General features: G+C 41.1%; 1 protein-coding gene across 1 annotated transcript in view; it reads right to left on the bottom strand.

Annotated features, from left to right (window-relative positions):
* The window catches only part of ADGRV1 (adhesion G protein-coupled receptor V1), a 428,595-nt gene that overhangs the window by 344,383 nt on the left and 69,658 nt on the right, over positions 1–14,554 (bottom strand). Inside the window, exons 29-34 of the mRNA XM_054987564.1 lie at positions 11,794–12,009; positions 8,276–8,491; positions 6,746–6,990; positions 4,993–5,174; positions 2,926–3,737; positions 1,998–2,207 (exon numbers count right to left, since the gene is read on the bottom strand). Coding sequence (XP_054843539.1) covers positions 1,998–2,207; positions 2,926–3,737; positions 4,993–5,174; positions 6,746–6,990; positions 8,276–8,491; positions 11,794–12,009 — 1,881 coding nt within the window. The remainder of the gene's footprint in view (positions 1–1,997; positions 2,208–2,925; positions 3,738–4,992; positions 5,175–6,745; positions 6,991–8,275; positions 8,492–11,793; positions 12,010–14,554) is intronic.

Raw genomic sequence — 14,554 nt, 5'->3', positions numbered from 1 at the left:
ATGTCTTTGTTTCTACAATATTATCCCTGTTTGTATACAACTGATGATATTCAGAGCATGTTACAGATGTGCTTACATAGTGCAATCCTAAACATACTTAACTGGAAATCAATCACATTGATTTTATGCATTAAGATAGTTAGGAGATGGATGTTAATTCAAGAGATGATAAAACAAAATACTTTTAATTGTTGTGTGTATGGTAGGTGTAAAAATGCTCCTCCATGTACCATGATAGTTATAGCTATTGCTGTAATTATGTTATAGTGATCACATTAAAATGATTGTAAGGGGGGAAAGTCACATAACTGTATAGGACATGTTGAAATGAAGCAACTCATATGTGTAAGGATAAGAGACTGCTGGCAATTGCCTGATACTGGCACTTCAAATAGAAAGACCTGGCTTCTGAATCCCTTCTATCAAGAAAAGACCTGTTAGAGGAGTCTTACAAGTAAAAACAACACAATTAAAAGTGACATTAAGTTATCAATATAAAAACAAGCCACGGTCATAAAAACTAGCATAAAATTGAAATGATTTTCTAGAGACTGCTAAAATAGAAAGGAATATTGCTAAGAGCAAATGAATAAGCATCAGCAGTATTATGGTATAAACATTTAGGCTGCTTGTAAATGGTAACTGAGCAAGCAAGAAGAGTCAGACATCTGTCCTATCCCTTAAATATCTCATACACGTGACAGTGGATACAGGACAGAAATATTGATAAATACAATGTATCAACTCTGGTCTGAGCTAGAAAGATGCAATATCTTATCTTGGCCCAAATTAAATCAATAGATCTAATTCTCAACGTGGCCTCACAAGACCGATCTTCCTACAAATCTGAGGAAAGTCTCAGGTTTGCAGAAAAATTTTAAAAAATGATAAGTTTAATGAAACTCAAAATGATAGAGTGCCTGCAACTTTAAGAAACAGGTGCCCTCAGTGGCCATTGCTAAGCAATCACAATATTGAAGCTTTGGTTTTTGCCAGGAAAAGACAGGAAGAGGGTCGTTTCCAGGGCTGTTTTGGCCTTGAAAGAGAACTCACTGAGGCTAGTCCTGGCAGCAACCATTGGGCGACTTGCTACCACAAGACTTGCATGACTCATCCATGACTGGTTGCTTCCTACTGTTCAACAGCAGCCACCTCATGAAAGCCAGTGCGGTGTAATGGTTAGAGTTTCAAACCAGGATCAGAGATACCCAAGTCTGAATCTCCACTCTACTGTGGAAGCTCACTGGGTGACTTCAGGCGTCACATACTCTCAGCCTAACCTACCTGATAGGGTTGTTGTGATGACAAAATGGAAGAGAGGAGAATGATGGAAGGTGCTTTGTGTTCCCATTGTGGGGTTACCAGGAGGAAGGAAAAACTAAATGGTGTGTGAATACAGGAGAAAATGAGGCGCCCCTATAAACTGTTGTAGGTTCCCCACTGCACAACTTGGCCTGGGCTGACGGTTGGAATGCAACTGGGCCATAGTTTTCCCAGAAAGAGGTTGCCAGGGGGGAGGAATGAGGAAAAGTTGAAGACAGGGTGGCAGATAAAGATAGGCCGGCTGGTGGGTGGGGAGGAGAGAAGGATGTAGGAAAAGGGGAATGGGGGGGCTTTCAGGGAAGGGAAAACGGAAATAGTGGGTGAGGGGGAAATGAGATGCCTCTTTAAGGCTCTTGCACTTGTTCTAAAAGTAATGCACTGGAATGGAGGGATCCCGAATTTGCGAGGTTAAAGAGTTTTAAACAGGCTTTAATATAAACTGTAGGCAGCAAAAAAAACCTGTCTTCTAGTTTCCCAAGGCCTTTTTTTTGGGTTTATTATTTGTTTGAGTTCTTCTGATCCATGTTTAAAATGTGGCTGAGGACTCTTCAAGGGTTTTTCTTACCACTTTCATCCTATATGATTAAGTGAAGCATACTCTCAGTGAGAGAAAACATAAATAAAGGGATTGATCACACACAGAGTAATGGAAGCAAGTATGGAGAGAAACCGACCTTCGTGTCCAATAACAGATCTTGACGCTGTCTGAAAGCTAAGAACTCCTGCCACATTGTCATTGGCCAAAATAACCACCATGACGGTGTCAGAGCTCGGGAGAATGCGGCTGCCACCTTCAGTGTGGGTCAAACTGATTATAATGCTTTCATCATCCTCTGGCTCGGAGTCGTCTAAAATGGTCAGTGTTATTGCCTTCTTTGTTTCGCCTGTCAAGAGAAATAGGAGACACCTTAATATAGCAGTGCTACTACATGTGATTTTAGCAATGATTCTATAAAATTGTTTAGTAGAAAAGACACTAAATAAAGAAATCAATACATTTCCTAGGGGTAAACACATACAAAAAGAGAACACTCAAGTTATATTAAACATCATAAATTTCCCTTTATTTTCTTTTGCTGATTGGGCACAGCTCTCTCTTTATCATCCACCTTAGGCCATCATATTGATAGCCAGTATGGTGTAGCAGTTAGAGTGTTGGACTAGGATCTGGGAGATCCAGATTCGAATCTCCACTCTGTCATAGAAGCTTGCTGGGTGACTATGGGCTTGTCACAGTCTCTCAACCTAACATATCTCAGTGTTGTTCTGAAGATAAAATGGCAGAACAATGTGAGTCAATTTGTGTCCCCACTGGAGAGAAAGGCAGGGTATTAAATAAATAAATAAATAAATAAATAAATAAATAAATAAATAAATAAGAAAGAGAGAGAGAGAGAGAGAGAGAGAGAGAGAGAGAGAGAGATGATGCACAATCATGGACTACAAAAACCCATGATTTAAGGAATATAAATTTCAAGTAAGTGATTATGACATAACTCAACCCCTTTCACTCTTTCTTTCAGGTAGCCATTGCTTTTCTAAGGCTGCCTCACATGATTGTTATGCACATTGTATTACCTTGTAATAACCCACATTCCTTACCTTCAGCAAAAATCAGGCTCTCTCCTTCACCTATGAAATCCAGATTTGGGGTTGCTGTGCCACCAGCTATGCTCCACTCCACCAAAACCTGTCCCAAGCTACCATCTGTTCTATGTATCACCAACTGCACAGTATTCAGAGGCCATTCTTGAACTTCCACGTAAAGACCATTCTCTGTTGTATTGGGACTGATGCTGTAGATCACAAACACTCCGAAGGCATCCCCATTCATGAGTATGACAACTGTAGAGGTATTCGGGAGTCCTATGGTTGGCTGATTTTCAGCACTGGCAGAGATGTTCATCAGTTCAACTTTTAACAGAGATACAATGAATGTTTCATCCAGTTCAGGAAAATCATCAGGAAGTATGTTAACTGTGAGATTTGTAAACTCTGCATCTTCTGCCATTATTACCCATTGCTCTGTTACAGATTCATAGTCACTATTAGCAATTGCTTGTGTACTGAAAAGTGTAGATACAGAAGTAAGGTTTTTCTTGTAGATCCAGAATCCTGAATCATTGGTTACTGGGCTACTCAGCATTGCCACCCAAAAACATGATTGGATCCCAAAGGCACTGGAAAAGGCAAAGGCTGGACATGCATGTTCTTTTAGGCACAATGTTGCACATGTATATAGTGAATCACTTGTTAAAGAAATGTTCACTTTAATCATCTGTGTTGTGTCAGGAGTTCCTTGCATAGGGGCTTCATAATAGGACAGTACGTCCAAGCCTTGTTCTATTGCAAGAGTCACAACATCAATTTCAGAAGTGCTGAAGAAAATCTGTAGCTGGCCAAACCTTCCACCACTAGAAATTATGAAAAGCAAGAAAAGAATGTCATCTAAGGAAGATTCTCTTATAAACTTACAATCTCTGTAATTGGAAAAGAAAATATAGCTTAAGAAGATACCAACTTCTAAGAATGTTTAAACATTTCTGTATATTTTAAGAAGTTTAATTTCTATTGCAACGTCAAAGCAGAAAATTCTGGGGAAACTCAAGAAATGGAAATGGATAATGGTGGGCCAATATTCAGTACAGCAAATGTAGTGGATGTAGTGGGCCAGTTACTATCTCCCACTCCAATCTGCCTCCAAAGATGTGAGAGGAATCAGATATACCAACTAAAGCTCATTTAATAAACAAAATAAAGGGGAAACAGATGGACATGGTGAAAGAGAAAAAACGAGCCTGTAGAGCTGATCATCTTCACTCCCAATGGCCAACACCACTTTTAGGTGGATTTCTTCTCAAGCTTCATAAGATGATGGGACAGGCAAACCTTGCACCTATAGCTTGGCTGAGGATGGAAATCTTTCTGTTGACTGTGTTTGTTCAAGGTTTTTTTGCCTTCCTGCTTCTCAGCTGAAGCTAGGGCCATATCCAGATTCCCAAATTACTTTATTCCTTCCCCTTTCTCAAATAAGTCCCATTGAAATCAGTAGGGCTTTGCTTCTGAGTAAGCATTCATAAGCAGCCTGAACTTTTAAGACTTTGACAGGCAGAAAAACAACCAACATGTCTAAGTAACCATGAAAAGCAACTCTGGGATCCTTCCCTAATTTCTTCTTCTTCTATTGGCGAACTGTTATGCCTTTATTTATTTATTTTGCAAGTGTACCTTTTGTTTCCTTCAATCCTCCATTATTATTATTTTTTTCATTTCAGCACTGACGTATGGAATAGGTTGGATTAGAGGTTGAATTCTACCACTACACTACAATTCAGCCTTCTCTAGTTCAGTTTTAATAGAAATAAAAGCAACATAACTAGATGAAGAATTGACTATAACTCCATGTGTATACTGCTCTTATAAAGCTACACCGTTAATCTATTATCATAAAGACTTTGCTACATACAGCATAAGGACTATGGCCTGCTTTATTGCAGGATCTAATAGTTTCCTTCCATTAAACACAGGATTTTCATCAACGAAACGACACCTTCCTCCAATGAAAGATTCTTAAATTAAAGAGCAAGTAGTGTTTGATCCATCCCCACATAATAACCAGATACAGAACAGATCACAAACTGTTAAAAAAACTAAAGTATGAAGACACACCTTCTTGTCACTGTTATGTTTGCAACTGAGCTTTTCTCCAGTGGTTCTTGAACTCGGTACACAGAATGATAAAGACAAACGGTGCCGTATGGTTTGTCATTGGCGGGAATTATAACATTTGCCACTCTATCTGGCCCAATAGTACCTCCATTGGAGGCCTGAGTTAATTCCACTCTGATCATCTAAAAAATATGTTAGAGAGTTGATCTCATAATTTTGTTAAGAAATGAACAAGTGGAACCAGGTAATAAATAACTATTGGTAAACATCTCCTACTTAGTCTAATTTTAGAATATTGGCTGGCTCACAACAATATTCAAAATAAAAGCAAAGGACTCAATTCAGCCTTTTCAGGCAGACAAGATGTATCTTAGTAGTTATTAGATCGCTTGTCTACCTCCTCATAGTCAGGTGAATCTAAATTCAGACACTGAATGACCACATTCACTTTTTCAATATTTGTGCTACAATCTTCTGTATGTTTATGTCCACGTAGTAGGCTACCATGTATAAACAGCAAATTTGAGAAGAATGTACTCAGTATACACATGTTCACATACACACACCAAAGATATAATTCATCAATATTGTCCAAGAGACATGTCTCAAGGTTACTCAGGATTTCAGGATATGTCGAGTGACAGTTTAAACACGGGCCCTTCCTTAACAATATAAAGCACCATAAGAGTCATCATTAGATACAGCACTTAAAGCAATATGGTAAGGGACTAGAATATGCTTGCTTTGCTTCTTACACCTAGGGAGGGTTTATTACTGCTTTACCAAATTTACCTCCAAGATTCCCATACCAAAGATGAATTATTCCTGAATTTCATGGTATTAACAGCTTCAAAGCAACAGTATATGAAACATGTCTACAAATTGTTGTTATTATTCCCTAGCATGAATTTTCATGTCCAACTAAACATCAATTATTCTCTGAACTAAAAGTGGGCACAAACTGGAGGAAAAACTGAACCGTGTGGTTCGTGGGTCATCCCGTTTCACAAACTTTCATGAACTTGCCCTAGTTCACAAACCAGTTTGTGGTTCATGGGGTTTAAATACCTCTTTCTGTGCTGCTGCAAAGTGGCACAGAAAGAAGCATTTCACCCCCTCCAGCTTGGATCAGCTGCTTGTCGGGGAGATCTGGGGGGTTAAATGCCCCTTTCAGTGCTGCTTGGCAGCGGCAGAGAAAGGGGCATTTCACCCTCCACTGGCTTGGATCAGCTGTTTGTCAGGGAGATCCCCAACAAGCAGCTGATCAAGGGTGAAATGCCCCTTTCTGTGCTGCTTCACAGCAGCAGAGAAAGAAGCATTCCTCTCACAGGCTTGGATCAGCTGCTTGTCAGGGAGATCCCAGACAAGCAGCTGATCAGGAGGTTTAAATGCCCCCTTTCTGTGCTCCTTCCCAGCGGCAGAGAAAGGGGCATTTCACACACACCCCAGTGGCTTGGATCAGCTGCTTGTTGGGGAGATCCCTGACAAGCAACTGATCAGGGGGTTAAAATGCCCCTTTCCCTGCTAGGGGTATTGGGCTTTTACACAAACCAAACGAACTGGCAGACCAGTTTGTGGAAGTTCGTGGAAAACAGGCTTCCACGAACTGCTGGTTCGCGAAGCACGAACCGGCCCAGTTCATGACAAACTTTAGTTCATCTTGCCGTTCATACCCATATCTACTAGGAACTAATCAATGCTTATTATAAAACAAAATTAATACATATTTATTTTTGCATGCTGTTGAACTCACCTCCTGAATTTCTGGGTCATCATCAGCCAGGATCTCTAGTGTTAACTTCTGCATGGTTTCCCCAGGCGAAAAGTGAATGTTACCTGAGGAGTCCAGCAAATCACTGGTAGCATGCTGCCCATTAATGGTAGCAACCCATAGAACTGTCACATTGCCAAGTGTTCCAGCATTGCGAATTATTGGCAAATCTATCATCACAGTGTTAGACTCTGGCTCTTCAACAGTGACTTCAGCGATCTGAAAGACTAGAAAAGGTATTGGCCCACAGAAAGCCTTCACAGTATAATACATGTTTTAATAGAAGTTTTAATTATAACCGGCTTCTACGAAACACTTACTAAGCAGCAGTAAGTTTAGCAAACCACAATATAGAGTCATACTGAACTATTTTCTACACAAGAGTTACCATTTTGATTGATTTGAACATTTCTTGCCCTGGCCTCTGGAAGAGGGAGACTGCAAAAAAGCTATGCTTCACATCATTGACAGTGTGTTGGAGTAGCAAAAATGAATATATGAAACTGAGGTTCAAATATTTATTCTTTCATGAAGCTTGCAGGGTGATCTTTTAGCTTGACAGACTACAGGAAATAATGTAAAGCTAACATGTATCTCTAAGCTCTTTGGAGGAAGGGTAGAATACTGATAACGAACATACCAAACAGTCTTAACTGGTCGCTGTCATATTAGCAAGGAAAAGATGTATGCTTCCTTCCTTAGCAAGGAAAATATGTATGCAGCAGTGAACCTGCTGCCAATCATGCTATATATTATAGCGAAATTAAATAATAATAACAACAACAACTTTCGATTTATATACCGCCCTTCAGGACAACTTAATGCCCACTCAGAGCAGTTTACAAAGTGTTATTATTACCCCACAACAATCACCCTGTGAGGTGGGTGGGGCTGAGAGAGCTCCAGAGAACTGTGACTCGCCCAAGGTCACCCAGCTGGCTTTGTGGAGGAGTGGGGAATCAAACCCGGCTCTCCAGATTAGAGTCCCGCGCTCTTAACCACTACACCAAACTGGCTCTAAATTTACAACTACCTAAGGGCCCATCAGTATAACAAGCCATACATGTTAATGTCATCAAATTTACCCACTGGGGGACCTGCTGCTCCCCTTTCCCTTTTTGCTTTCTCCTCATCTCTCTCTTTGCCACTGGATGATCTCCTTTGATGTCATACAGAAGGTACCTGATGTAACTGAATGCAAGGAGGTCATTTTAAACCTTAGAATCCGAACTGCAAGGCTAATGAGAATCCTGCATAAAATGAAGCTTCATGTATTCAGTAGTTTATGACAGTAGACCATAGGTTTTCAAATAATACACAGAAAATTTAGATCGGCTGAATGGCCTCTGAACTTTTCTTCGGAAAAGGACAGACAAACAACACTTTGTGCTGAAAGAAAATAATGCCTTGTCATTAAAAGTTATATAAAAGCAGCTTCTTAAATCAGTAAATGGGTATTCTGACATTTTTGAACCAGAGGATCCAAAAGAAAGTTTAAAAGTTCCATCTTACCAAAAGATCCATAAGGATCATCGGAGGCCTCAATGGTTATAACTGCCTGAGTTAGGCCTCCAACTAATGCTCCCCCTGTTGTCTGATTGAGCAGCTGCACAAGCAAGGACTCTTCAACCTCAGGGTTTATATCATTTATGATATAAATTGGCACAGCTTTACTGGTCTCTCCTTCTAGTAAGAGAACATCTGATGAGGCTACACTGTAGTCTTCACCTGTAAATATAAATATACTGAGGTTGCTTAAATAATATTATAAAAAAGCCTATTAACTTGTAATCACGTGACCTATTATTCAAAGACAAGATGACATCAGAGTTTGTATGGTTTCACAAGTGGTCGCATGGAAGTTTGGGTGTGTTGAGAATGAACTGATGTAGACTAAGTGATAAAGAGTATGATTAAAATGGCAGCAACCATTGGCCTGTAGCCAATCACACTGTTTGAAAGACATAAGGAATATGTTTTCTTAAACATGGAAACAATTGTAGCCAGATATATCACAAAATATGTGTGTGTGTGTGTGTAAAAACCAGGGGTCATTTCGTAGAAAAAGAGCTGCAGGAACTCATTAGCATAACTCATTAGTAAATGCCACACCCATTGATTGAGCCGAAATGGCTGGGATTTGGCTGTTGCCAGACAGGGGAGTGTTCTCCCACCTGGCAGTGGCCCCGATCAGGGCCCTTTTGGCCCCAATCCAGGCTGAAGCAGACCCAAAATTGCTCAAAAGGGCTATTCTGGGCACATTTTGGCCTGGATCAGACCCAAAACAGCCCAGATTGGGTCCTCTGCCGGAGGGATCCCCTGCCAGGCACCGACCCAATCATGGCTGTTTTGGTCCTGATTCCGACCGAAATGGGCTCCAAATGGCCAAAAATGGCCATTTGGGCCATGTTTGGGCTCGGATCAGGGCCAAAACAGCCAGGAATAGGTCAGCACAGCAGGGGAGGGTTCGCTCACCTGGCACAGACCCTATCCTGGCCGTTCTGGCCCTGATCCCAGGAGGAATGGGGCCAAAATGGCCCAAAATGGCAATTTTGGGTTCGTTTCGGCCCGGATCAGGGCTGAAATGGCTGGGACTGGGTCGGAGCCAAGAGGGGGAGGCTTCCCGCGCCCAGCACCGACCCAATCCCAGCCATTTCAGCCCCAATCCTAGCGAAAATTGCCCAAAATGGCCGGAAGTGGCCAAAGGCCCAGATCAGGGCCAAAACAGCCCAGATCAGGACAGAGCAGGGTGGAGGAACCCTCCCCTGCCTGGAACTGATGCAGTCCAGGCTGTTTCAGCCCTGATCCGGGCCAAAAGGGTCAAAAATGACCCATTGGGGCCCGGATTGGGGCCAAAACAACCAGAGTTGGGTCACTGCCAGGTGGAGGAGGATTCCCCCCCATGACACCGACCTGATCCGAGCCCATTCGGCCCCAATCTGGGCCAAAACAGGCCCAAAAGTGCTAAAAACTGCCATTTTGGGGGCATTTCGGCTTGGATTGGGGCCAAAACGGCCAGGATCAGGTCGGTGCTGGTTGGGGAAGGGCCCCCCCCCACCTGGCAATGACCTGATCTGAGTCATTTCAGCCCCGATCCAGACCGTGTCGGCCCTTATCCACTACAAAACGGGCATAAAATGTACAAAAATGGCCATTTTGAGCCCATTTCCAGCCGTATAAGGGCTGAAATGGCTGGGACCAGGTTGGTGCTGGGTGGAGAAGGCTTCCCCCGCCCAGTACCGACCCAATCCAGGCAGTTTAGGCCCTGATTCAGGCCCCTTCGCCCCCAAACGGGTCCAAAATGGTAAAAAATGGCCATTTGGGGCCCAGATCGTCCCGGATCGGGGTAGAAATGACCGGGACCAGGTTGGTGCCGGGTGGGGGAGGCTTCCCTCACCAGGCACCGACCCTCCCCTGCCTAGCACTGACACAGTCTGGGCTCTTTTGGCCCTGATCCAGGCCCAAAAGGGCTAAAATGGCCCATTTGGGCCCGGACTGGGGCCAAAATGACTGGGGTTGGGTCACTGCCAGGTGGAGGAGGCTTCCCCCAGCTGACACCGACCTGATCTGGGCCCATTCAGCCCCAATGCGGCCTGAAACGGGCCCAAAATGGCCATATTTGGCCCATTTTGGCCTGGATTGGGGCCAAAATGTCAGTGTCGGGTGGGTGAGGGTTCCCCCTACCCAGCACCGACCTGATCTGGGCCATTTCAGCCCTGATTCGGGCCGAATCAGTCCTTATCTGGGCCGAAACAGGCACAAAATGGACATTTTTGGCCCGCATAAGGGCTGAAACGGCTGGGACCAGGTTGGTGCTGGGTGGGGGAGGCTTCCCCCACCCAGTACCGACCCAATCCGGGCAGTTTCAGCCCTGATTCAGGCCCCTTCGCCCCCCAAATGAGTCCAAAATGGTCCAAAATGGCCATTTTGGGCCCGTTCCGGCCCAGATCGGGGCTGAAACAGCATTCCCCGTCGAAATGAGCCCTGGTAAAAACAATTCTATTTCTCTTCCTGCTCTAGTTTATTTTTTCAGTACTGGGTATGTTCATGATGACATGCTACATTATGGCACTATGTTCCTACCAATGAGAGAAGCTATGGTTTAGTGGCAGGGTTAGGATTATATACACACCTCACACACATATAAGCAGAAAAGTAAACCATATAGAGATGTTAAAGGGAGTTATTTAAAGGAGGTAAAACAATTTATCAAGGACTACGTATATTTTTTAAAAAAATAAAAATTTCCTCATATTCTAAAGCCAGAAATACTGAATTTTGCAACTTGCATATTGCCACTGTGTCAACTTTATTGGCCTCTCTCTCTCTCCGTCTTGCAAACCAAGACCAGCTTCTCTCAACCAGTTATGTTAGGCCCAAAAATGAGTTTCAGGACCCTTCCAAGAAAAAGTCTGAGCACCAGCATCTTTGGGCATATTTTATTATGATCCCATTATGCTCACTGATGACAACAGCAACCCAGAAATAAATCAAGTCTGTCCTACAGCACTCCAATTGAGTACTTTTTATTAAAGAATGCTAATGTAAACTTAGACCTTGGCAGGTATGGATCAAGATGCATTTATGTACAAAGGATCTTACTGCATTAACATTACTAAGATCTAGGCTCACATTAGAATTCTTTACTAAAAGACTCTTCATTCAGACACATCCAATTCCAGCTGGTTGGAATTTCCCAGTACAGATCTCAGCTCAATTAAGTAAATAAGTCTTAAACACACTTCCTCCTCACCCTGCACCTACTTAGGAATGTACAATTTGGGTTTGGTATTCAGTAAAAGTTACCAAATTTTACCTGATTCATACACTGATTATGCAGTGTGGTCACTGCATAAGTTGTCATGAGTTATACACAACCTCAAATATAATTAAGTATCATATGATTCTGTATTCTATAGTAAATTTACCTAAATGAAAGTGTCTGTCATTGCTTTTGTTATTTGGTAGTACTTAATCTATATTTTTGTAGCTTTTACCATCTTGTTACCTTACCATCATTTTTCCCTTACCAGCAGTTGCAGTTATTGGCACAGCTTTAAATTTCACTGAAACATCAGAAAAAAGTCCCCCAGTTCTTGTGACATTGATGATTGGTCCAATGTAATTTTCAGCCACACGCACAGCTGGTACGGAAAGCTGCAGTGTTCCAAAAGCATCATCATTGGCATTGATAATCACATGAGCAACTGTGTCACCTTTTGGTCCAAGGCGAGGAGAATTTAAAACTGAAATACAAAAAAACAAAAAAACAAACCTCTGTGACAATCGGAGATCCCTGTTTTATAATTAAGTAATGCTTACAGAACCACAAAGATTCTGATAGCACTTTACCTACAGACTGCAAATGCTGTGTAACTTCATTAGACAGTCATAACATCAGTATATATTAAACATGTACAAAATTATAATACATGAGATTTCTGAGTAGTCTGCAAAATCACTGTATGTTATGCAAAGTTACAACAAAACAAGAAGATGGCTATTTGTGACGGAATGGGCTTTTAAATGAAAGGTTTACTAAGTGCAACCCTCAGGGAGTGGAAAGGGTTAAAAAACTGCCTCAAGGGAGAATGATGTTGGCTGCTCCCCCCCTCTGTGAGAAGGTAACAATTGGTACTGACAGAATTGTTGAAGGAGTTGAAGTTTGGAGTCTGACAAGGAGGGTCAGTCTAATAATCCTCTGGGTGAGGAAAAGAAAAAGTTTGCCCTAACTGGGACAGCTTTAGGTTTAAAGAAGACTTAAGTGTGAAAGCCAGCAGTAATTTACACAGACAAGATAGAACAGGGGGTGTTGCTAGTAGAGGAAGTGATTCTATTCTATCATCAGCTCCCATCACAGCCACCAAAATATAAGCCAGGAAAGTGCCAATGCATCAGTGTATCTAATAAGAGGTTGGCCATTGCGTCAATCATGAAAGCAACAAAAACAGGCTGTCCACAGACAAGAAACTCCCCAGGCATGAAGAAAAATACAATTTTGTAAATTAATCAAAATGAGAGGGGGGGAGTCCAATGAGGACTGAATATGATCCTAGGGATACAACATGTTGAGAACAGAGAGAGTTACGTGTTAAAAATAGGAAAACTGGCTTGTTTAAGGGTCTGTAAATTTAGAGAATCCTAGAAGGAGTATGGGTATTTGGGATTGGAAATTGCAACTCATACCCCAAATCTGTCTTAAGGCTCTGTTATAAGTTGTATTAGTTATGATGATGATACCAAACTAGATATAGAGGCTGCAATGCAAGAAAGTATATCTTGGTTAAATTATTATCAGATTAGGCATATTCTAGAAACCTTAGGTATAGTGCGAAATTGGGCAATACCTTTAACTGCTCTAGAAGCACTATTTAAGCAAAGTGAGTGTGGCCATAAAGGTCTCCTTTCTAAGATCTATAAAGTACTATTATCAACATGTAATAAACCTAATATAACAGCTGAAAGAGCTTGGATTGCAGATTGTGAAGGTAGAATTTCCAAAGAAGAATTTGAAAAAGCTTGGAAGGCCCCAAGTTTTAACTCTAAAATTTCAACAATTCACCTTAACTCATTTAAAATATTACATAGAAGCTATTCAACTCCAATGAGAATTGCTAAATTTAAAAAAAAATTGAACTTAAAATGTTGGAAAGGTTGTGGACAGACAGGAGACTTTTTCCTTTTTTTTGGCTTTGCCCCACCATTAAAAGGTTCTGGAATAAAGTATTATTGCAAATAGAAAGTATAGTGGGCCAACAGATTCCAAGAAATCCAGAAAATATTTTTCTAGAAATAGATTTGTTAAAACAAGTAGATAAAAACAAGCTGGTTACAATAACAACTTCGTTAGCAATTGCTAGGATAGAGATTGCCAAGAAATGGAGAAATAAGAAAGGGCCCTCACTACAAAATTGGTATGATTCTATCTGGAACCATTTTATATTGGGTAAAGTGGATTGCTCTACAGGCATTCAAATTTGGAAGCCTATCGAAAACATTTCCAAGCAATATGGTTCCCTATTGTGCATTTTTTGCAGGAAAAAGATATTGTTTCTTCTAACATTCATTGTCAAGAACTATTGAATTTCTAGATGTATGGAACTCCTTAGGAATTGTTGTATTTTGGGTTTTGTATGGTTATGTTTATGTGGAATTGGTTTTGTATGGTTATGTTTTAAGTTAATGTGGAATAAATTTTTTTAAAAAAATGATGACGATAGCACAGAAAACCTCTGGAGAATAGACACAAGAAACATATAACCCACAAAGGCTAATCAACACATATATATTTAAAAACCAGGAATACAGCCATGGTCTCAGCTTGCAGTGCTCTTCTTATGTATATTCATTTATCCAACGCTTAATAGAAAAAGCACTTCACTTTCAATTAGAGTATTATTTCTCAGTTTCTTATGATGAAATATACATGGCATTTCAGAACTTAGTATCTCAACTGTCTCAGTTTATCAAGAACTAAAGGGAAAGGTAATTTGTCAGCCAGGGAAAACTTGAAGTGCAAATCAGTATATAATCCTCCAGATAAGACTGGATAATTAACATTCCTACTCACAGACAAAAATTACCAGATTATATACTGTGCTGTATATGAGAAGCAAACATACAAAAGGTCATAACATGATCAAGTTATGCAAAGCCCCCAAATGCAAGGTAATCTCTAAAGACATACTGGCAAAAAAATGAGAGAGAACCATGTTCAATACAAGATAAAATCCCAGTGCTGGGGGAGGAGGAAAAAAAACTTCACACATTTTTCAACACGTAAGAGGCTGT

This window comes from Eublepharis macularius, chromosome 8 (genome assembly GCF_028583425.1).
Source record: "Eublepharis macularius isolate TG4126 chromosome 8, MPM_Emac_v1.0, whole genome shotgun sequence".
Classification (NCBI taxonomy): Eukaryota; Metazoa; Chordata; class Lepidosauria; order Squamata; family Eublepharidae; genus Eublepharis; species Eublepharis macularius.
The sequence above is the reverse complement of the archived record's forward strand: the minus strand, read 5'-3'. Positions and strand labels throughout refer to the sequence as shown.